Below are 23,971 nucleotides of genomic sequence, written 5' to 3'. Positions count from 1 at the left end.
GATCTTCAAATTCTTCTGCTCTTAATGCATTGTTTTTCCTTCTGGAGCATCATTGAGTGTTTGAACTTTCTGTAATAGTTGCATATGAGTCGCTCAGTGTCAAAGGATGGATCTCAAAATCATACAGTCATTATTGGAAAGGGTTCAAATACACAAAAATGCTGAAAAACCAAAGAATTTGTGGGACCTGAATGATTTTTCTGTAGAAGAGCAGGCAGTTTAACTGTTTAGGACAAACAAGGGACTCATGAACAAAAAAACAAACAAACACAAGATCATTCAAGTAACAACACAGCATTAAGAATCAAGCGCATGTAAACTTTTGAACGGCTCATTTTTATAAATTAATCTATTATTTTCTCTTTTGGACTATATGTAAATGTCTTTTATGTTAAATATCTTATTCAGGTCAGTACTAAATAAAAAATAACATTTATTTTGTATGATCCCTCTTATTTTGCTAAAATAATTAACGTGTTGCAGATTTTGCAAGTTGTAAACTTGTTGACGTGGCTTTATTGTCAAAGATTTATTTTTTGCATTTTATTTAATATTATATTATATACTACTGTATTTATTTGGTTATTTGCATGTTTGTTCTTACTGTGAAGACATAAAAATATATTTAAAATCTAAATGTATTTAAATCAATAGGACACAAGTTTTATTATTTGGATTTTATTGAGATATTTTCATTTAACATTGTTTCTGTTGAAAATTGATATTTTAACTGTAATAATATTTTTCATAATCTAGCTATATTTTTTTCAGTCTATCTATCACGTAAGTGTTTTATCATCACTACGCGTTATTATAGTAATTCCAACCTGACTCAAAACTCGCTTTTTTAATATCTTCCTGACTGTTTTTTGCTCCTTTTTATAGTACCGTAGCCTGACCCTGTAATATCAGCCGTGCTCAACAAGTGATGACTGACAGGGGCGCGCACGTTGCCATGGCGAAGCGTCACTATGACATCGGTAGCAGAAGGCGAGGCGTGGATTCAGAGATTTCACCAACTCCTTCAGTAAAGCACATATTCCTCTTCAAAAGCTACAGTCTGCGCCATAATCGACTTCAAATGACGCTTGATTAAAGGACAGACGACCAAACAACCGCATTCGCCCTCTTTTTGCCGTATCGGATAACGTTTTGCTAATCGTTTGTCGTCGTCTCTACAGTAGAGTGTGTTGTGTGTTGTCCTAGTTGCACGATATAATCCCAGCTAGCTCGTCATGTAGCAGGCTAGCGAGTTTGCGAGCCGTTAATCGAGCCACATTATGAAGAAACTGATTATGTAGACATGGATACTTAGAAGGGCAAGAAACTGGTAAGTACTTGTAAGATGATATACGTACATAATATACGTTCAGCGTTTGCTATTGTTTTTGTCACTCGGGAAGCACAAAGTACAAACAAGTAGGTAGTAAACAAGAAACACTTAACAGCTTCTTCAATGATACAAAGATATAAACACGTATTAAGATGCATCCTTACATTGTTTTGTTTTAAATGATGACACGTTGACCGCTTTTTGTTGTTTAAGGACACCTGTAGTTGGACTAACCTGATATATTGTTATGTGACTTATAGATGTGCTCTCATAATCTCTTATGATAAGATATTTGGCAACAGTAACTATAATGTCTCCATTATTGTGAGTTCATCACAATTATAGCCCATATCTTGTTATATCATCACTTTAGGTTCCTATTTACTCGGCTTTGGCTCAATTTTATAGTATATCAACCAAAGTTACTGACATTTGTTGTTGTTATGGATACTAAAGCCATTCATACTGGCCTGTCAAGTGCAGATGGCTTCAGTCTTTGATGCCAGTGTGTTGTATATGTCCAGAACACTGTGTAGTTAGAATCTCGTTGGACGTTCTGCCATTAGACTGTAAAAACACTCTGGAATTGTGTGTTATTGTTATCAGTTTTGCATTTGCATAAGATTCAATACCAAAAGCCAAGATGGGTCTTTGACAGTAAATGGATTGCAATTACTAATTATTAATATTAGTAGTAGAAGCAGTACTTTAGGCATATAACTACAAGTAGCAAATAGAGCTGATATAAATTATATATTTAATATACACTACTAACAGTCAAAAGTTTTTGAACAGTAAGATTTTTAATGTTTTTAAAGAAGTCTCTTCTGCTCACCAAGCCTGCATTTATTTCATCCAAAGTACAGCAAAAACGTCTCTAGGTTACGTATGTAACCCTAGTTCCCTGAGAAGGGAACGAGACACCGCGTCCCCTAGGGGTCGCTATTGGGGAACGCTGCAGCGTGACTCGTGTCTGAAGAATGCATAGAAAAACTCCATGAAATGGCCGGCGACAGCGTATGACGTCACTGCGGCGCGCACGTCGCTGCTGGTACGTCACTACCGGGCGACACAGTATAAAGAGTCGCCGAAGTAAACATACAGCCGCTTCACTGTCTGAAGCTTCTCGTCCGAAGCATGGGAAGAAGCCTAGGGGACGCGGTGTCTCGTTCCCTTCTCAGGGAACTAGGGTTACATACGTAACCTAGAGACGTTCCCTTCCGAGGGAACTCTCACCGCGTCCCCTAGGGGTCGCTATTGGGGAACGGTATACCAACGTCTCCATGCTGAGGGGAGTGCATAGTAGTGAGCACTAAGTGTAAATTCTGTGAGGAATTATCCCTATAGGACGAGGTGACAGCTGTCAGAACGTAACCTCCCCGGCCAAAGCCTGAACTGTTACTCACTTACCTGAATGGGTCAAAGGACCCAGAGCACAGCTCAGGTTGGAATCGGAGATTCCTTCGGAGGAACGGCTAAGTTAATACTTAGACTTAACTAGAACAGGAACTGCCAGTACTACTGAGTCTAGTTCCCTCAGTGAACTGACTCAAAAATAGCGACTAACAGGCCTGTCCCAAGACAGAGACCGTTCTAGCAGGGGTTATCCTCAGATAACGCACCCTGGATAACAGATGGTCAGGAGATATCTGAGGTGATATCGAGTGAAGTTGGGCCCAGGGAGACCGGGGTTTTAAACCAACTCAAAAAATGGGAACGAGTACCGCGTAACCCATACCGTATAGGATTTTAGAAAAGAACCCAAAAACTTGGTGGGAACTTACCACTTATGTGGATTTTTAGGAAGTGCACAAAGATTCCGTGCGCACTTACCACTATTGTGGATTTCAGAAAGTGCCCAGGGTTTAGCGTGGGACACTTACCCTAGTAAAATGGGATTTGGAGACTGTGTTTTCCCCCATTTTGGGGGTTTCATATTAAAGCTCCAGATTTGTCATAGGATGACGAGAATTAAAATAGGGGAGGAACCCTCCCTGATTAGAGAGGGGAGCAATGCTACACCCCAATCAGGACAGACAGTCCGCAAACTGTTAGTCGACTGATGAAATCATGGAGCTACTGACCATCATATAGTGGACGCAGACAGCGGACAGACCCCTAACCCCGACTTGCAGGGAGGAACATCCGTCCTTAAAAAGGGCAATGCTCTGAAGGGACCCTTTAGTGTAAAGGGGAGCGTACTAGACCCAGTCCACATAGATGCCTACTAGGAGAAGGTGATGCTCAGAAATTACCCTTCCTTGTAAGGGGAGCATACTCATCCCACTAGGAGCCGTGCTCTAAACGGGACCCTTGAGAAGGGGAGCGAACGTGCTCAAATCAGGACCTTGAGAAAGATAGGTTATTTCTTCCTTAGCCAAGGGAGAAAAATTCACCATGCGGCAGTGGCGCTGCTTTGAGGGAACCCTAAAAGGTGAGCTGCCAACAGCCTGAGGAGGCTTCAATCGTAGGAGCCTTCGCTTCTAGCATGTTAAGGGTAGGTTTCAAAACCCTGAGAAGCAGGGAGAAATGCCAACACCCGCCAGAAGGTGGTGCTCTAGTAGGACCCTTTCCGCAGAAAGGGGAGCAGCCGTTAGGTCATTTCAAGGTCCTGAAAAAAGGGGGTAACTCCTAGTTAGTCATAAAGCCTGAAGGGGAGGTGACACTCGACCCGGAAGTCAGGCGCAAGCAGGCTCCTAACCCTGATTAACAGAGAGGAAAACCCGCCTGCCAGGAGGCAGCGCTCCGATTTCACCCTTCATCAGAAGGGGAGCTTACTCCTCCTGCCAGGAGCAGCGCTCGAGAGGAACCCTTTTCTCAAAAGGGGAGCAATCATACCTGACTCAGGAAGCCTGATGACAGATTCTACCCAAATAAAGGGGAATTTGTCCACACGACAGTGGTGCTACTGACGAACCTTGAATTAAGGTGAGCTGCTGTCATTGAAGAGCTCTGAGAGGACCCTTTCCGCGGAAAGGGGAGCTACTAAAGTTACTTCAGGTTCCTGAGAAGGGAGCTCCTGGATAGTCATGGTGACAGACTCCTAACCCTGAAGGCCAGGGAGGAACGCCCGTCCCAACGAGGGGCGCTCATTGGGGACCCTTTCCTCGGAAAGGGGAGAGCCCAGCTCGTGCGTGAGGCCTGAAGAGTGAGAATCAGCCTGGACAAGAAGGACAGGCCCCTAACCCAGATGAACCGGGAGGAGAACCTGGCTCTGTCAACGAGAAACAGTACTCTAAATAAACCCCTTCTGCAGAAAGGGGAGTACTACCTCGGTTGAATCGACCCTGCCCTCGGGCTAACAGGGGGATCGACAGACCCCAGTCTAGGTGGACTTATGTTCCTGTCTCAACGGGACATAAATCCCCCGGAGCAGGAACTTATGAGGATAGACTCCTAACCCTGAAGGCCAGGGAGGAACGCCCATCCCATCGAGGGGGCGCTCGTTAGGGACCCTTCCCTTGGGAAGGGGAGAGCCCAGCTCGAGTGTGAGCCTGAAGAGTGAGAATCAGCCTGGACAAGAGGGACAGGCTCCTAACCCAGATGAACCGGGGAGAAAGCCTGGCTTGTCAGCGAGAAGCGGTACTCTGAATAAACCCTTTCCGCGGAAAGGGGAGTGCTACTTTAGTTACTGGAGAACTGAGAAATTGCTCCTTGGAGACAAAACTCAGGAGGTGCTGGAAAGAACCTTCGGCTGATAAGATCACTTCACAGGATCTAAAGTCCACAGAGAGAGTCTGGAAGAGGGATTCTCAGAAAAAGGCCTGCAAAGGACAAATGTTAAACATGCCAAGGGCAATCCTAAGAAAGAAACTTAGGGAGCTTACCTTGAAGAGGACATAAGTCCTATGTCTAACAAATGCTGGGAGGGTGGTTTACCGCACGACCTGTGGCGTGGATAGGACGAACACTGCCGTAACCATAACCCGTAGGATCAGAGGGGGAGCATCCGACGTAAACTCGTCGTGTTTTTCTCTGAAAAGCAAAAACACAACACACAGGCCTGAGACAGTATTAAGTTCTTTTTCTTTATTAAAAGAAAAATATGGATCGTACTCACCCATGAGTGACCTGCATTTAACTCAAACTCAAACAAAACCTGTTTAAGGAGTTAAAATCCAGAACATCGGTAATGGAGGTTCTTATGGGACATAAGAACCGCTGCGTGCAGGGAGCTCATGTTGTAGGGCTCGAACCTGGGCCTTCATGGAGTGAAGGACTCAAAGGCAGTGATCTACCTAGCCCAAATCACATAAATCCAGAAAGGCCAAAGAGCCTGGGAAAAACTAACAGATCAGTGAAAGACCTCCGGTTAGTCCTCCTGAAAACAGCCCAACCCAGCAGAGTGGGCTGTCTATTTAAACCCTAGCAGGGGAGACAGCACCATCTAGGCAAGAGCTTAAAGAACTACTTTTATGTTTCCAAACAAAAAGTAATCAGTAAGCCCACACACAGATATCCGCAGATATCTGTATGTGTAGGAAGGACTACCAGAGGTAAAACTGACTGAAAGCCTCCAGCCCTAAAGTAGGAAGAGTTAACGTACAGCTAGCCTCAGACAGCTGTAGTTACTAAGACTGTTCTGCCATGATCTGCATAATCATGGTCGAACTAGTCTAGGAAAATCTCTCCCCTTTATATGTACACATATAAGCATACATAACATACATATGTATATACATATACATGCACACACATATTTTATGGCAGTAAATTAACTCCACAATCGCGACGCGCAGCATATATTCGGCTCCCGCGGGAGCTAAACAAACTCCGCCCAGACGCCAAATTCCCTCGGGAATAAACAAGCAAGGAGCCGCTGGCGACGCCGCGAATGCGTCTGTTAATGCCGCGAGAGGCAAACACACTCATGCAAAATGAGGAACAGAGAAACTCACCTCCCTCTTTTGCGTACTGCGTTTTCGCGATAAGCCCATTAGTCCCTCGGGAGCTGGACGAGCTGTAATTTATCTCACCCACGTAGCAGAGAGTCGTAGCAAGTGGGTATGAGAGCGTGCCTCTCGTTACAAACAAGCAATGAATGCACCGATCGCATTCTACTCTCTCAAGAGGTAATCTTGCTTGCGTTCTCCCCTCACAGCTCGGGCAGTGTGAAAGTGCGGGTATCAGATTACCACACACGTCACCAGCAGGCCTCCGGTGAGAGAATATGCACTCCTAGACAAAGAGAAAGCTGAAGACAGCGAAGAGGCTGTATGTTTACTTCGGCGACTCTTTATACTGTGTCGCCCGGTAGTGACGTACCAGCAGCGACGTGCGCGCCGCAGTGACGTCATACGCTGTCGCCGGCCATTTCATGGAGTTTTTCTATGCATTCTTCAGACACGAGTCACGCTGCAGCGTTCCCCAATAGCGACCCCTAGGGGACGCGGTGAGAGTTCCCTCGGAAGGGAACAGTAAAATTTTGAAATATTTGTACTATTTAAAAGAACTGTTTCTATTTTAATATATTTTAAAATATTAGGTATTCTTGTGATTAATGATCTAAAATGCTTATTTGCTGTTCAAGAAACATTTATTATTATTATTATTATAATGAATATTTAAAAGTTGAGTAAATTGTTTCAGGATTCTTTGATAAATAGAGGGATCCATATTTATCTGCTTTTGTAACATTATATACTATATTATTCAAAAGCGTGAAGTCAGTATATATTTTTTTTTCTGGGAAAGAAATTATATAAATTTATACTTTTTTTTGCTAATTATTTAGCAGGGATGCTTTAAATGTATCAAAAGTGATGATGAAGACATTTGTGACCCTGGACCACAAAACCAGTCATAAGGTTAAATTTGACAAAACTGAGATTTATACATCATATGAAAGCTCAACAAATAAGCTTTCTATTGATGTATGGTTTGTTAGGATAGGACAATATTTGACTGAGATACATCTATTTGAAATCAGAAATCTGAGGATGCAAAAAAATCAAAAAGACTGAGAAAATCACCTTTAAAGTTGTCCAAATTAAGTTCTTAACAATGCATATTACAAATCAAAAATTACATTTTGATATGTTTACAGTAGGAATTTTACAAAAAATCTTCATGGAACATGAACTTTACTTCATTTATTAATGATTTTTGGCATAAAAGAAAAATCAAAAATTTTGACCCATGCAATGTATTTTTGGCTATTGCTACAGATATACCCCAGCGACTTAAGACTGGTTTTGTGGTCCAGGGTCACATTTATAATGTTTTCTATTTGAGATAAATGCTGTTTTTCTGAACTTTCTATTCATCAAAGAAACCAAAATCATCAACCAAAAGAAATTTGAGCAGCAAATCAGAATATTAGAATGATTTCTGAAGGATCCTGTCACTGGAGTAATGATGTTAAAAAAACAGCTTTGAAATATATTTTTAAATATATTAAAATAGAAAACAGTTATTTTTTTTAAATAGTAAACATATTTCAAAATTGGACTTTTTGCTATACTTTTTAATAAATGCAGGCTTGGTGAGCAGAAGAGACTTCTTTAAAAAAAAACATTACAAATCTTACTGTTCTAAAACTTTTGACTGGTAGTGCAATTTGTAATATTTTTTAAAGAATTTGTTTTCTTTTTGCAAAAAACAAAAACAAAAAAAAAAGATTTATTGTCATCCCTTAATGGCTGTTGTAAAAAACATTTTACCGAAAAAGCAGAAGGTGAAAGGTAAGGCAGTAATTGAATGTGTTTAGCATGCCATTAAGGAGTGAATGATATTATTGGCTGCTTACAAAGGGCAGACTCAATCTCCATGGTGACTGTGACCAGAGAGGATATCAGGATTCTGCAGGTTCAGGGACAGAAAGCGGAAGACTTGCCAGTAGCTTTTCAAACAGGTCATAAATCATTTTTTTATGACTATACAACCGATCTGTTGTAGCTCATTTTTGTCTTTTATCCAGCTCTGTTGTTTTTGGTGACACTTGGTCATTTCTTATTTGCACTTATGATATCTGTCAACTATTACACTTCACAAACACAATACGTGCCTTGTTTGATGAAACAGTGTCTGGTTAGAACAGAATACAAGTTTAATATGAATCTAAATGTATTAGTATTCGAGATTTGCCTAAATAATAGTATTGTACGTAATTTTATGGCTAAATACTTTATACCTGTTAGTGGCCAGCCACATTTCTAGATGAGAATTAATAACATGTCACTGTTGTAAATGAGCAACAAACATGACAGTGGCTTGATGCAGTCCTGATGAAGCCTCTCAGACAGCCTGAGTGTTTACTGTCTGGTTTCATGTCACGATTTGCTGAAGACTCACACACAATCTAATTTGCAAACATACCATGCCATAGCAATCATGCCTTTTCTGTTTTGTGAGTTTAGATGTGTGTGTGCTGCTTATTAATTGTGAGTGAAGCACATATTCAGTCTCAGTCTGATCTGTCCTGATCATTGTGAACTGTATTACAGGAAGAGACATGGACTTGCATGAGGATAATCAGGAATCAGAGCACAGCCGATTGTCTCACCGTAATGATGGGAAGATCTCAGAATCTCCTTTTCGATCTGGGAAGCAGGAGAAATACCGGAAAAACACTGAGAGCTTGGCTGGGGATCATGTGCGAACCAGAACGCAAAAGCCGGACAGAGACCCAGATCGTGATCGGTGTTCGGACGGAGAGCGTAGCAGTGCCTCTTTCTACTCGGATGATTATGAAAATGCCTCACACTCGGATCGGTCTCTCTCCCCATCAGCCTCTCCATCTCCACAAAGAAGAGGGAGGTCTAGGAGAGTGTCCAGCAGCCCTTTGCATCGAGCAGGTATGCATGCACATGTTATAGGCAAACACACAAGGTGGAAATCACATTGAAAATCTAGGGGGAAAAATCTAATCCAAACCTATAAATACACAGGATGTTTTGAAAACGAAGAAGAAATATTTAAGATTCTGCACTATATCTACACAACCAGTCAAAAGTTTTTGAACAGTAAGATTTTTAATGTTTTTTTTTAAGAAGTCTCATTTGCTCACCAAGCCTGCATTTATTTGATCCAAAGTACAGCAAAAACAGTAAAATTTTGACATTTTCTATTTGAATATATTTTTAAATAATTTATTCCTGTGATCAAAATTTTCAGCATCATTACGTCAGTCTTCATGATCTTTCAGAAATGATTCTAATATGCTGATTTGCTGTTCTATTTATTATTATTATTATTATTATTATTATTATTATTATTATTATTATTATTATTATTATTATCAATATTTAAAACAGTTGAGTACATCTTTTCAGGATTTTTTAAAAAAATAGAAAGATTCAAAGATTTATCTGAAATAAAAAGCTTTTCTAACATTATACACTATACCATTTAATAGCTTTGAGTCAGTATTTTTTTTTTTTTGAAAGAAATTCTAGAAATGAATACTTTTATTTAGCAGGGATGCTTTAAATTGATCAAAAGTGATGATAAAGACATTTATAATGTTACCAAAGATTTCTATTTCAGATAAATGCTGTTCTTTTGAACTTTCTATTCATCAAAGAAACCTGAAAAAAGTCTGCTCAGCTGTTTTTAATGTAATAATAATACGTTTTTGAGCGGCAAATCAGAATATTAGAATGATCATGTGACTGAGTAATGATGCTAAAATTCAGCTTTGAAATCACAGGAATACATTACATTTTACAATAAATTCAAATAGTAAATAGTAAAAATATTTTACAATTTTTATGTTTTTGCTGTACTTCGGATGAAATAAATGCAGGTTTGGTGAGCAGAAGAGATTTCTTAAAAAAAAACCTTTTGACTGGTAGTGTAGGTCACTAATCAAATAAGTACTACACTATAAATATTTGTAACACTTCTCACGCAAAAGTTTCACTGAAGCACAAAGATACATTTTGAATTGTTCCCAAATCATGCTGGATAACATGAACAAAATTCTGAAATTCATATAACTTGAGTGCTGTACCATATTTATGTAAAATCTTGTTTACTTCTTTTCACTCATCATGATGAAACAAATTCATCTGAAATTCAGAAGGTCAAATTATTTGTGTACACCTTCTGTAGCACATGAAATTAGTCAGATTTCTCCTCTTATCCACCAATTACAGGTATAACATAATTAACGTGATGATCAAGGCCATCAGCAACTGAATCCTGTGGTGATTGTACATTACCAGGTTTTTTGTTTGTTTGTTTGTGGCCAATCATGTTTCTTGAGACATTTTGATTGCTGTGATTCAGCCCAGGATCTGAGTGATGGGCGGCAGTGTGATTTTCTCTCTAAGAAGATATGTGCAGTCATATAAATGAGCCCTTTGTGGATGAATCTCACGAAACCTGTGAAGGACACGGACAGGTCGTTTTACTTCCAAAAATTAAAAGAAATAGGAAATTAAACAACAACATGAAGCCAATTTTGAGAACCAAGATTTTTTGCATTATAATAATATCTTCATCAGTTAAGCACATTTCCCAGAAACATTCTGATGCCATAATGCAAAAAAAGAACTGATTTTAAAAATAAGATTTTATCAAATATTAATATAATTTACAAACAATATAATTTAAATGTATATGTGATTAATTGTCATAATAATGTCATGAAGAAGTGCATCCTAATGATCCTAAAAATAGGCTTTAGTTTCTTCGTGCAAAATGTAATTTAATTTTGTATTTTATATTTTTATTTTATGAAGTAAAATACAATCTGGATATTAACATTTAAATAGACTAAAGCACCTTTTAGAGAACAACTGTTGTGTTGTGCAATACCAATAATGACCAGCAGATTGCACAAGATACATTAGCATCAAGTGTTAGAATGGAAAACTACTTGAGTAGTTTGAGGTCATTTTGTTTTATAGAAAAAAATTATACTCTTATTCAGCAAGGTTGCATTAAATTGATCAAAAGTGACAATAAAGACTTTCACGTTGTTACAAAAAAATCAGTTTCAAATGTTCTTTTGAAATTTCTATTCATCAAACAAACTTTTAAGCAGCACAGCTCATTTCAACATTGACAATAATAAAGTATGTTTCTTGAGCACCAAATCAACATATTAGAATGATTTCTGAAGGAGCATGTGACATTGAAGACAGAACATTTCAGCTTTATTATCACACATAAAATATGTACATATAAAAACATAAGGGACTTCTTTTAAATACATTTAAAAAATTGTACCAACCCCTTTGAACGTAGGTTTGTATGTTCGTGTATGTGGTTGTAAATGCATATATGTGACCCTGGATCACAAACCGGTCATAAAGGTCATTTTTTTAAAATTGATATTTACATAAATAAGCTTTATTTGTTTAAAATAAATAAGAACAACCAATATAAGTGCAGAACCTCTAATATAAGTGCATCAGAGGGTGCAAAAAATGAACTATTGACAAAAAAATTTGCATTTAAATTTGTCTAAATGCATTCTTAGCAATGCATATTACTAATCAAAAATTAAGTTTTGCTATATTTACTGTAGGAAATTTACAAAATATTTTCATGGAACATGATCTTTACTTAATATCCTAATGATTTTCGGTATACAAGAAAAGTCAATCATTTTGACCCATACAATGTATTGTTGACTATTGCTATAAATACACCTGTGCTACTTATGACTGGTTTTGTGGTCGAGGGTCACATATTTGTACTTCTTTTGTGGCTTTATTTGATTACTTAAATGCACTTATATTGGCTGTTCTTTTCAGGTATACGTAAAGGTGTGTCACGCCGTCTCCCGCCCAACTCCCATTATCCTCAGCAGCGGTCAGGTGGCATCCGATCCCAAACTTTAAGTAAAGATGCTCCATCCAAAGAAGTGGACCCAGTCACCAAACGCATGCTGTCTGCCCGCCTGCTGAAAATCAACGAGTTGAAGAACGCATTGTCTGAACTAAGGCTGCATGCAGACGAGTTGCAGCGTGAGAATCGTTTAATGCGACAGATGCAGCTGCGGCAAGAGAAAGCTCTGCATCGTTACAATGACACAGAAAGCGAGATCTCGCAGCTGTTGTCTCGTCACAACAATGAGACTCACGTATTGCGTGAGAGGCTGAGACGCAGTCAAGAGAACCAGCGCACAGCTGAACGCAGCCTCAGGGAAACGGATGCCCAGCTTCAGCGCTGTCGCAGCCAGCTGCAGAAACTGCAGCAGCTCGCAGATGACCAGAATCTGGGAGAGAGGGAGGAACTCTCACGAAAACTAACGTACACTCAAGGCAAACTGCAAGACGGTGAACGCAGAGTGAAGGTTAAAACAAATACAATCAAGCACAGTGTCTTTGCACAAGATACATTTGAGGTCAAAAGTTTACATACACCTTGCATAATCGGCAAAATGTTAATTATTTTAGCAAAATAAGAGGGATCATACAAAATGTTGAACCCTCTCCAACAGTGACTGTATGATTTTGAGATCCATCTTTTGACACTGAAGACAACTGAGGGACTCATATGCAACTATTACAGAAGGTTCAAATGCTCACTAATGCTTCAGAAGGAAACACTTTTTGAATTTGAAGATCGGGGTAAATGTAACTTATTTTGTCTTCTGGGAAACATGTATCTTCGGTAGCTTCTGAAGGGCAGTACTAAATGAAACAGTAATTGTTGGAAAGCGTTGAAATACACAAATAATGCTGAAAAATCAAAGAATTTGTGGGACTTGAAGGATTTTTTTTTTTATGTAGCAGCTTAAACAACAGTACATTATTTCAAAACAGAACAAAATAAACAAAATAAAATAAAATTCAAATAATATTATTAATAACAATAATCATTTGTACAATTCGGAGGAGGTCAGAGAAAAACTTAATAATCATACTCTGTACTGAATAATGTTAAGTGTTTGTTCTTGGTCTATGATGGAGACTATGGGAGAAAGTCTGCTGGTTTCCGATGGGGAAAAGACATACCATAGAGATTACAATGTCATTTTTCTTTCAGAAAGGCAAAATCAATTGTTTTATACCTCCACAAAGTCTCGCCGTAGTGGCTTTATATATTCAACCCACTTGGACCAGATTTTTCTAAACACATTCTTCTGAAGACGAAGAGAAAAAGTAATCTTTTCCAAAAAATAATTATGATTTACTATATCCATCCACTCTTGTATTGTGGGGGGTTCAGGAAGCAACCAACGTCTTGTTAAAATGCCAGATAGGTATCTCTCAGAGGATCTTGTCTGGAAATCAGCACTTCCTAAAAATAATGTGGAAAAGTGCAAAGGCATTGAAGTGTTAAGTATGCTTTCCACTGCTTTATGAAGCTCTGCCCAGAAAGGTTTTATCACTGAGCACTCCCAAAATATATGCCAGTGATTGGCTTCCCGAAACCCACACTGTCTCCAACATTTGGTGTTCCCTCCCTCAATATGTGCTTTCTGTTTTGATGTAATAAAAAATCTGATAAGGCACTTCCACCCAAATTCCCGCCATATGTGTGAGTTAGTACATTTCCATGGGAATTTACATGCATCAAGCCATTCCTTATTTGCTATAAAAAATTACCGATTTTTCTTTAATGTATTCTGTAGAATGAATTCTTTTAAGACCTTTATAAAATTTAGATATGACACCCTTATTTAAATTACCTTGATAAGCACCTATAAATATCCTTACAATTGGGTCATCAAAGTTGTTGTTTTTTAAATGATTGCGTAGCTATCTATAAAAATCATATTTCTCAAGACAATATTCTTCAAACTTTCAAAGTCTTTCAAATCTCCCTTTTCTGTAAGAGAGTAGAATGTTGTTATTCCTTTTGAATGACCTGAATGATTTTTCTGAAGAGAAGCGGGCAGTTTAATAGTTCAGGACAAACAAGGGACTCATTAACATCGCTAACCGAAAAAAAAAAAAAACAGCTGTGGATCATTCAGTTAACAATACTGTATTAAGAATCAAGTATATGTAAACTTTTATTTGTCAACTATTATTTTCTTTTGTGGTCTATATGTAAACGTCTTTTATGTGAAATATCTTATTCAGGTCAATACTAATTAAAAAATAACTTGCATTTTGTACAATTCCTCTTATTTTGGTTAAATAAATAACATTTTGCAGATTCTGAAAGGTGTATGTAAACTTTTGACCTCAACTGTATAAGTCATGTCCTTCTTCAAACCTTTTTATTTTCCTTATATGTTTACTCTTTCCATTCTTTATGTTGTTGGAAACTAAAGGATACATGAGTTTGAGCCATTTAAATGCATTCAGCTGTTACCAGAGGAAGCTATGGTTGTTTATAATGACTTCATCTTTCATCATGCTGTCAATATGTGTTTGTCTATTATATGACTCTGTGTAATGTGTTTTGTATCATCAGGAATTGGAGAAGAACATGGAACTGAGTAACGGGAGCTTTCAGAGGCAGCTAACTAATGAGAGGAGGAGAACTCACGATGCACAACAGGAAGCTAAAGCACTACAGGAGGAAGTGGATAGACTTTGCACTAAACTAAAGGTACCAAATACTGTACATAAACCACCCACAAACCAGTCAGATATTGAGTCATTTCATCACAAACCCATCATCTCATGTTAATTTTTTGCATCTTATATCAGGAGAAAGAAAAGGAGCTGGATGCTCGGAACATCTACGCTAACAGGATGGTAAAAACTTCTTCCAGAAAAGAAGCAGAGAATGGCAGCAAGCGAAAAGGTAGATCAGCATTTGTTGATAGGCTCATCTAAGTCCCATTACTCAGCTGTGCTGTGCACTTTTCCTCCCAGGGCCTTCTTTCACACTTAAACGTTCACTTCAAAATTATTATTAGCAGACAGGTAATGACTCCACAACAAACATCTTCCTATGGTGATTATATTCTCGTGAGATTCACTAGTGACTCCTGCTTTAATTACAGTGGTTTTATGGATTATATATATCACTTTGACATTCACACAACAATCACAGTGTTTGAAGAGCTATTGTAGAGACTCAAGAGTATAGTGTTATATTATGAATGTATATCTGTGTGCATTTCTCACATGTTTGTGTTTGTATATGTGTTGAAGTCTCCAATACAACCAGCACTAAAGCAGTACAGACAGAGGACAGGACGTCCTCCCTGGACTTCCCATCACCGCCTCCAGCTCTTACCAACGAACTCCCACCTGACGACCAGACCGATGATTACCTCTCTCTGAAGGCACGTATAATTTGCTTAATAGAGATCTTTTCCATTTCATTTTCTGAATTTTATTTATTTATTAAACATAAGAGAACTCTAGTTCATGAAATTGGGATTGGCTTTTTTTTGTGATGTCACTACTGTGATTAGATGTTCAATATAGCTTTGTTTCAAAGCTATAATCTAGTGAGCTGCTTATTGTCTTAGACAGCAAATTGCACTCTATTTAGGAGATTTCGGCAGATTTTGAATAGTGTGATGCTCTAATAAGAATGGAAATACATCACACAAAGATACTGAGTAAAGTAATATATTTTTAATGTATTACTATTACTAACTATTATTAATTTATTTATTTTATAATTAATTATTTTTTTGTTTTTGAATAATTGTTATATAATAAAATATAAGATAAATAGATGCATACATGCACTACCAGTCAAAGGTCTTTGGACAGTAAGATTTTTTTAATGATTTTTAAAGTGTCTTCTGCTGACCAACCTTCATTTATTTGATCCAAAGTACCCTAACAACAGTACAATTTTGAAATATTTTTGCTGTTTAAAATAACTGTTTTATATTTAAACTGTTTTCATATTTTAAAATGTAATTTATTCCTGTGATTTCAAAGCTGAAGTTTTAGCATCAGAAATCATTCTAATATTCTGAAAAAAAAAAAATATTATTATCATCATGTTAAAAACGGCTGAGTAGAATTTTTCAGGTTTCTTTGATGAATAAAAAGTCAGCATTTATGTGAAATAGAAAGCTTTTGTAACATTATAAATGTCTTCATCATCACTTTTAATCAATTTAAAGCATCCTAGCTAAATAAAATATAATTATACTGACTCCAAGCTGTTGAATAGTACAGTGTATAATGTTACAAAAAGGTTTTTATTTCCTTTTTATTTCAAATGCTGATCTCTGGAACTTTCTGTTTATCAAAGAACCCTGAAAAAATGTACTCAACTGTTTTAAATATTGCTATTAATAATAATAAAAAATGTTACTTGAACAGCAAATCAGCATATTAGAATAATTTCTGAAGCATCATGTGACACTGAAGACTGGAGAAAAGTTATTTTAAATAGTTAAATTTTTGACAGTATTACAGCTTTTGCTGTATTTTGGATCAAATAAATGCAGGCTTGGTGAGCAGAAGAGTCTTCTTTAAAAATCTTACTGTCCAAAAACATTTGATTGGTAGTCTATAATGATGCCTTAGTTTTTGGTTTAAATAATCTTTTGGAACATCTATGTCATTAAAAGATCTTGTAATGCTTTAAAATGCTGCCTCACTAGGTTTTGGAACATAAAGTCTGCTAGAAACCTCAGGACACCATAAAATGCCTCTTAAATTTTATTCCTCATGAGGAATTTTTTTTGTGTGTTTTTTTCGATACTGTTATATTTGCAGTTATTCTTTTGTTGATAGATTGATTTAGCTCATTAGAGCGTAATTTACACCTTCCTGTCTCTGTCTTTCTCATTCTGTTTTATCACCTATCGATCCTTTTAGTCAGCTCACATACCCGTGAGTTTCCTTGTTAATTAAACTCTTGAGTAATTTTTAATTATTGACTTTCAGGTTCAAAAGCCTACAGTGAATCACAGGGTAAAAAAGGTTGGCCTTGAATGTCTGTCCTTCTGTATCCCAGCATGCAGCACGCAATAGAATAGGCTGTAGTTCATATTCTGGCTCCCAAAGCAAATCTTGACATCTTAATTCAGCATTGCATTGCTGCATGAAGTGCTAACCTGTTAACCTTTGCCAAATAGTCTCAACAGAAGAGCTCTAGTAACCTGGCTCATTGGTTTTACAGCATGATTATCTATGATATTGAATGATAATTTTGAATTAAGAATGATCCGAGGTCAGGTTTTAAGAGCAGGTCTGGGAGACATGTTTATTTTGTCTGTGGCAGAGATGTTTTACACAAGAATAAAGGTGTAGTTTATCTAAAAATGAAAATTCGATCATCATTTACTCACCTTCCAATCATTTAGGACTCATGGCTTGCAAGTTGCACAGAATAGTTAAATTCAGTAGTGATCAGGACTGGTCAAGCTCCGAAAACGACAAAAAAGTGGCACCATAAAGCATTAGTTAAGGGTTATTTCTCCCAAAAATGACAATTGTGTCATTATTTATTCACCTCCATGTTGTTCCAAACCCGTAAGACCCGTATTTGATTAAAGTAGCTAATATTCTCTGCAACAGCTGCTTTTGATGTATATTTATTTTGGTGCATTAGTTTTGACGTCAGTGATGCCTAATGTCATTGGCTCTTGTCTTTTTAACTGATTTAGCCTTTCAAACTGACAAATTTATTTCATCAAGAGGTTGAGAAAATGCTGACAATCATTTTTGTGCAGGCTATACCTTTAAATGCATAATAACATTTCATTGAGCAAACTTGTGTTTTACTGTCATTCCAGTCATTTGTTTGTCATCCATTTTTTTCTTCTATAATACATTAGCAGGATCAGCAAGGCAGGGAGCAGAGACCTAGAGAAGCAAAAGAATGGAAGATTCAAGAGTTTTGGAGGGAAAGGGAGAAAGAAAGACACATAGAATCTGAGACGGAACAGACAAGGGATAAGGAGTCGGAAAAAGAAGCAATGCATGACAGAGAAAAAGAAACGGAGCTGCTAAAAGACAACGAGAGGCAAAGACTAAATCAACAGCACAGCTCAAATGAGAAGAACTCAAAGGGAAACAGAGGTAGGAAAGTAACTGGTCATAGATTCCATCCTATTGTCTCAGTTAAAGACAAATGGGCATACACAGGTTCAATTATATAATTGACATAATTTGAGTAAGAACTCCACAAGTAAATTAAATACTGTTAGCTAAAATATACAGTTGATGTCAAAAGTTTACAATAACCTTGCAGAATCTGCAAAATGTTAATTATTTTAGCAAAATAAGAGGGATCATACAAAATGCATGTTATTTTTTATTTAGTACTGACCTGAATAAGATATTTCACATAAAAGATGTTTACATATAGTCCACAAGAAAAAGTTATAGTTTTGGAGGGAAAGGGAGAAAGAAGGAGACATGGAATCTGTGTTGTTACCTGAATGATCCACAGCTGTGTTTAGTTGTTCATGAGTCCCTTGTTTGTCCTGAACAGTTAAACTGCCCACTGTTCTTTAGAAAAATCTTTTAGATTCCACAGATTCTTTGGTTTTTCAGCATTTTTGTGTGTTTGAACCCTTTCAAACAATGACTGTATGATTTTGAGATCCGTATTTTCACACTGAGGGACTCGTATGCAACTATTACAGAAGGTTCAAACGCTCACTGACGCTTCAGAAGGAAAAATGATGCATTGAGCCAGGAGTGTAAACTTTTGAACAGAATAAAGATGTGTACATTTTTCTTATTTTGCCTAAATATCATATTTTTTCATTTAGTATTGCCTATCAGAAGCTACAGAGGATGCGTACATGTTTCCCAGAAGACAAAATAAGTTAAATTGACCCTGATCTTCAAATTCCAAAAGTTTTCACCCCTCGTCTCTTAACGCATAGTGTTTCCTTCTGGAGCATCAGTGAGCGTTTGAACCTTCTGTAATAGTTGCATGATTTCCTCAGTGTGAGAAAGATGGATTTCAAAATCATACAGACCTGGAGGATTTTTCTAAAGAACAGCGAGCAGTTTAACTGTTCAGGAAAAACAAGAGACAAGAGACAAAAAAAACATAGCTGTGGATCATTCAGGTAACAATACAGTATAAAGAATTGTGTAATGTAAATGTAAACTTTTGAACAGGGTCATTTTTATAAATTCAACTACTATTTTCTCTTGTGGATTATATGTAAACATCTTTTATGTGTGAAATTTTATTAAGGTCAGTACTAAATAAAAAAACATACATTTTGAATGATCCCTCTTATTTTGGTAAAATAATTAACATTTTGCAGTTTCTGCATGGTGTATGTAAATGTTTGACCTCAACTAGTTAAAACGATATGAAAGAAGAAAGAAAATAACTACAGTTTTCAGTCATGTACAGATGAATAGGATGGATATTTGTCAAATGTAAAAACAGCAATGTTAAAATATTATTGCAATTTAAAATAACTATTTTCTATTTTAGTACATTTTAAAATATAATTTATTACTGTGATGGTAAAGCTGAATTTTCAGCAGCTATTACTCCAGTCTTCAGTGTCGCATGATTCTTCAGAAATCATTCTAATATGCTATTTAGATACTCAATAAAGATTTTTTAATATTATTAATGTTGAAAAGTTGTGCTGCTTCATATTTTTGTAGAAACAGTGATATGTTTTTTCCAGGATTCTTTGATGAATAGAAATTGCAAAAGATAATTTAATAAAAATAATTTTTTGTAACAATGTAAAAGTCTTTACTGACATTTTTGAGTAAATTTTTTGATAAAAGTATTGATTTCTTGAAAAAAAATCTTACTGACCCCAAAAATGTAAATAGTAGCATACTTGTTAACATTAATATTTGCATCTGCAGTGATACTTTTTCTTTTAAAACAGGCCTGTACAGAGTGGAAGAAGATTGGAGGATTGGTCTGTCTAAATCTCAAAAGGATGAAGAGAGCAGGAAGCAGAGTGAACTGGAAAAAGAACAACTTAAAGCGAGAAATCTGGAAATCCAGGCCGCCAGTCAAGAGCACACAGAAGAGGAACGCCAGCGCAAAGAGCAGCTACTCGCTAAGATGCGTGAGATCGACATGCAGACTCAAGGTCAGGACTCTGACTTCTTTTCCGACGACACAGGAAGTGTCCGCTCTCCTCCACGGTTGTCAGAGCAGCGGAACCACAACGGCATTTTCAAATTCACTGAACCAGAAGAGAACACAAACACATTTGCGAGTGGGAGAAGAGCGGGTGGTCTCCGAACACAAGGACCAAGTGAGGACCTTGACCTTGCTTTTGGCAGCTACGCCCCTTCTTTTGGTAAATCTGCCCCCCGTGCTGGTTTGGGTGCACGCAATGCAAATCAGCCACCTCGAGAACTAGATGAAGGGCTGGATCTGGGTGGCCTGGTCAAAGAAAGGAAGTCCAACCTCATGCAGCAGCTTTTCGGGGCTTCTGCCACACCACCTCCTTCAGATCCTTCCAGCAGGATGGAGATCCTAAGCCCCCCAGTAACAAGCCAGTTCCCATCAGGACCAGTGGGTGCACGCAGGAGGGACACAGACACACCAAATGGACTAAACATCAGTTCTCTTCCTAACAATAGGAGCACTCTGCATGTCTCTGAGAGCCGGCCCGCGGTCAGGGCCATTACGTCATTTGATGATGACATAGAAGAAGTCACACTCTGAAAAGGGAGCTTTTATAGCCAATACGAATAATCAGTTTTTTCAAAACACAAGAATCCAAAAACGGCTGATATTTTGTTTTGAGCTCCGTTATGAAGTAATCGCTGAATAAACAAGGCTTAGTTTGCTAATATCCCCTTTTTTGGCAAAGGGTCTAACACTCACTGAGAGCCATAAAAGCACATATGGGAGTGGAAAGTGGATGATCTACGGACAATGCACAAATTAAAGAACACAGACACATTCAGATTCATAATGACAACATAATATGCCAAGAGCTACACCAATTAGCAACTATCGCAGACATATCAAACACAAAAAAGCTTAAGACATGCTTTATTTTGGCTGTCAAATAGTGTCAAACTGACTACCATAAACCTTAAATGGATAGTTCATCCAAAAATGAAATTTCTATCATTGATTACTCACCCTCATCTCGTATCAAACCCGTAAGATCTTTGTTCATCTTCGGAACACAAATTAAGATATTTTTGATGAAATCTGAGAGCTTTCTGTCACTTCATAGACAGCAACGCAACTAACACGTTCAAGGCCCTCAAATTTTTTTTTTTAAAAAGTCCATGTGGTCCAGTGGTTCAACCGTAATTTTATGAAGCTAAGAGGATACTTTGTGTGCGCAAAGAAAACAAAACTAAAGACTTCATTCAACGATTTGTTCTCTTCCGAGTCAGTCAGACGCATTAAATAATGGATAAAGTTGTTTTCTTTGTGCACAAAAAGTATTCTCATAGCTTCATAAAATTATGGTTGAACCACTGATGTCACATGGACTATTTTAATGATGTCTTTGCTACTTTTCTTGGTCTTGAATGTAGGGCTGTCACTAACGATTATTTTGGTATTCGAGTAATCTGTTGATTATTCTGACGATTAATCGAGTTATTGGATAATTGTTATTAATTTGAGGTACTAAAAATAGACCTAAGCAAACAGTAGCCTTTAAAATTACTTAAAATATATATGTATAAAAGCAATGAAGCAATAATGATTAGTTCAGATAAAGTATCAAAAGCGAGTAATAATGTGGTTTTATTAAACAAAACTGTTAAAATACATGATGTTTTATAAACAATAGAGCTAATGTACATTATGCATTATAAAAAATGACTGGAGAGGCTGCCAACGGCCTGACGATTGTTTTTACACATTACTGTGCGATCTAATCGAACATTTAATTTAAATGTCCTTGAATATGTCAACATCAAAATGCATAACTCAGAGCAAGGGTTTAAACTTTTATTTTGAAACCACGATGAACAATTAGCATATTGAGAAAGATATTGATGTATTCTCCTGTGTTTGCATAGATTTATAAATGGTTTACCTCACAAATCTGATGAAATCACGCACGCTTGGTTCCCAGGGGAATGTTATAAAAAACACAAACTCACAACAATATGCAGGGATGGAGTTTGAGACACTCCACGCATGTAAATGATAACAGTTTGTGAGGATTCTTGTCTGCAGAAATCGCCGTTTCTGGTGTTTTGCCTCAACACGGGCAAAATGCAATCAAGGATTTTTCAAAATAGAGCACTTGAAATAAATTGAGGAAACATGACAGCCCTACTTGAATGTGTCAGTTGCGTTGCTGTCCATGCAGGGTTAGAAAGCTTTCGGATTTCATCAAAAATATCTTAATTTGTGTTGCAAAGATGAACGAAGGTCTCACAGGTTTGGAATGACATGAGGGTGAATAATTATGACAGGATTTTCATTTTTGGCCTTTAATAAATCACATTCCATTATACATTTAAATACTCCCCTTCTATAAATTGTGCATTTGAAAGGGAAATTCCTATAAATGCATAAGCTTTAGTAAATCCTGACAGTAGTTTTTTAATGCCAAAAGAGAGTTTGCGCTGGCGCAAGCTGTTAGCGAATCTGGCCCTAAATGTCAGATAAATGAGCCCCCAGTACAATAGATGGTTTAAGTCAAACAGTAAGAATGATAATCTGAAGCTTGCTGATGTAATCGATAAGAGTGATTCAAATCAAGAGTGTACGACCCGTCAAGTAGGGAAAACATCCGTTATGACTTGCACATCCTCTAAACAGCTCATACCTCAGTGGAAAATTATGAAGTTTCTCAAGGATGCTAAAAGAGTTTTAGGTACTTGTTTTTTTTTTTACTTGTGGAACATATCTAATTTTGAGCCACCAAAACAAAAATATAATCAGCAAGGTTAAAATCAGGTATTTTGTTTAATAAAAACAATTCATAAAATTGTTTCGTGTCAGGTAAGTAGTATTTAAGGACTATACATCTTTACATTTTATTATCGCTGAGAAGCTCACCATATGAAAAGATGTTATAGTTAATGTTATATTTGGATTTTTATTTTACAAGAACATGATAATTAGAGTTAGAGGGTGGTGTGCATTAGTTGATAGTCTTGTGTAAGATACAGTTTATGGGTCTGTCTGAAAGCAAGGGCTCGGCACTTTCAGTACTGATATGAGTGTGACAGAGCTTTGCCCCCCTCAGAGAGCCACGCTGCGGCTTGGCTGACTCAGGTCTGGGCTGCGTCTTCTGTGAACCAGCCCTCCCACACAGCACTTTTAGTCTCTCTCCCTTTCTCTCATCTTAGACAAATGTTAATGTCAATTATGTGACAAAGGAGAGAGTCTGGTTCATAAGATACAGTCATGTTAGTAGTTTATAGATTAAGTAATGAGCCAAATACTCAAATTATGTCTATAACAGGACGTTCCAAAAATATAGACAGTTACAAAAGTGAGAATTTCTTTGCATTAAATAGCAAAATATCTAACCAAGTGACATTTTCGGTCTCAGATTATTTCAGATTATTCTGTTGTGTTATTTAAAACTTTTTAAACACTTCTCTTTCTAAAATATTTGCTTGAAAGTAAACTTGTGCTGATGAATGTCTTTTGGTTTGATATTTTATTATTTAATACAGTGCTTCTATGTGTGGTACAAGTGTACAAATATTTTTGGGGGCCACTGTATATGTTTTTGTTTATGTGCACTATATGAACCTTTTTACTGTAACCATTTAGTAACCAGAAAACATTTTTATAAATGCAGGGTTATCTGTGAGATTTTGTCAAGTGGTCCTGTTTTTGTGTGTGTGTGTGTGTGTGTGTGTGTGTGTGTGTGTGTGTGTGTGTGTGTGTGTGTGTGTGTGTGTGTGTGTGTGTGTGTGT

General features: G+C 37.2%; 1 protein-coding gene across 1 annotated transcript; it reads left to right on the top strand.

Moving 5' to 3' along the window:
* The first annotated feature begins 1,004 nt into the window (after window positions 1-1,004).
* On the top strand, window positions 1,005-23,864 carry lca5 (lebercilin LCA5). The gene is made up of 8 exons (XM_073822632.1): window positions 1,005-1,330; window positions 8,779-9,129; window positions 12,040-12,581; window positions 14,657-14,794; window positions 14,896-14,992; window positions 15,346-15,479; window positions 17,946-18,189; window positions 19,989-23,864. The coding sequence occupies exons 2-8, from the start codon at window positions 8,787-8,789 to the stop codon at window positions 20,780-20,782; spliced, it is 2,292 nt and encodes a 763-aa protein (XP_073678733.1). The 5' UTR covers window positions 1,005-1,330; window positions 8,779-8,786; the 3' UTR covers window positions 20,783-23,864.
* Window positions 23,865-23,971: the final 107 nt, after the last annotated feature.

This window comes from Garra rufa, chromosome 18, assembly GCF_049309525.1.
Source record: "Garra rufa chromosome 18, GarRuf1.0, whole genome shotgun sequence".
Classification (NCBI taxonomy): Eukaryota; Metazoa; Chordata; class Actinopteri; order Cypriniformes; family Cyprinidae; genus Garra; species Garra rufa.
The sequence above is the reverse complement of the archived record's forward strand: the minus strand, read 5'-3'. Positions and strand labels throughout refer to the sequence as shown.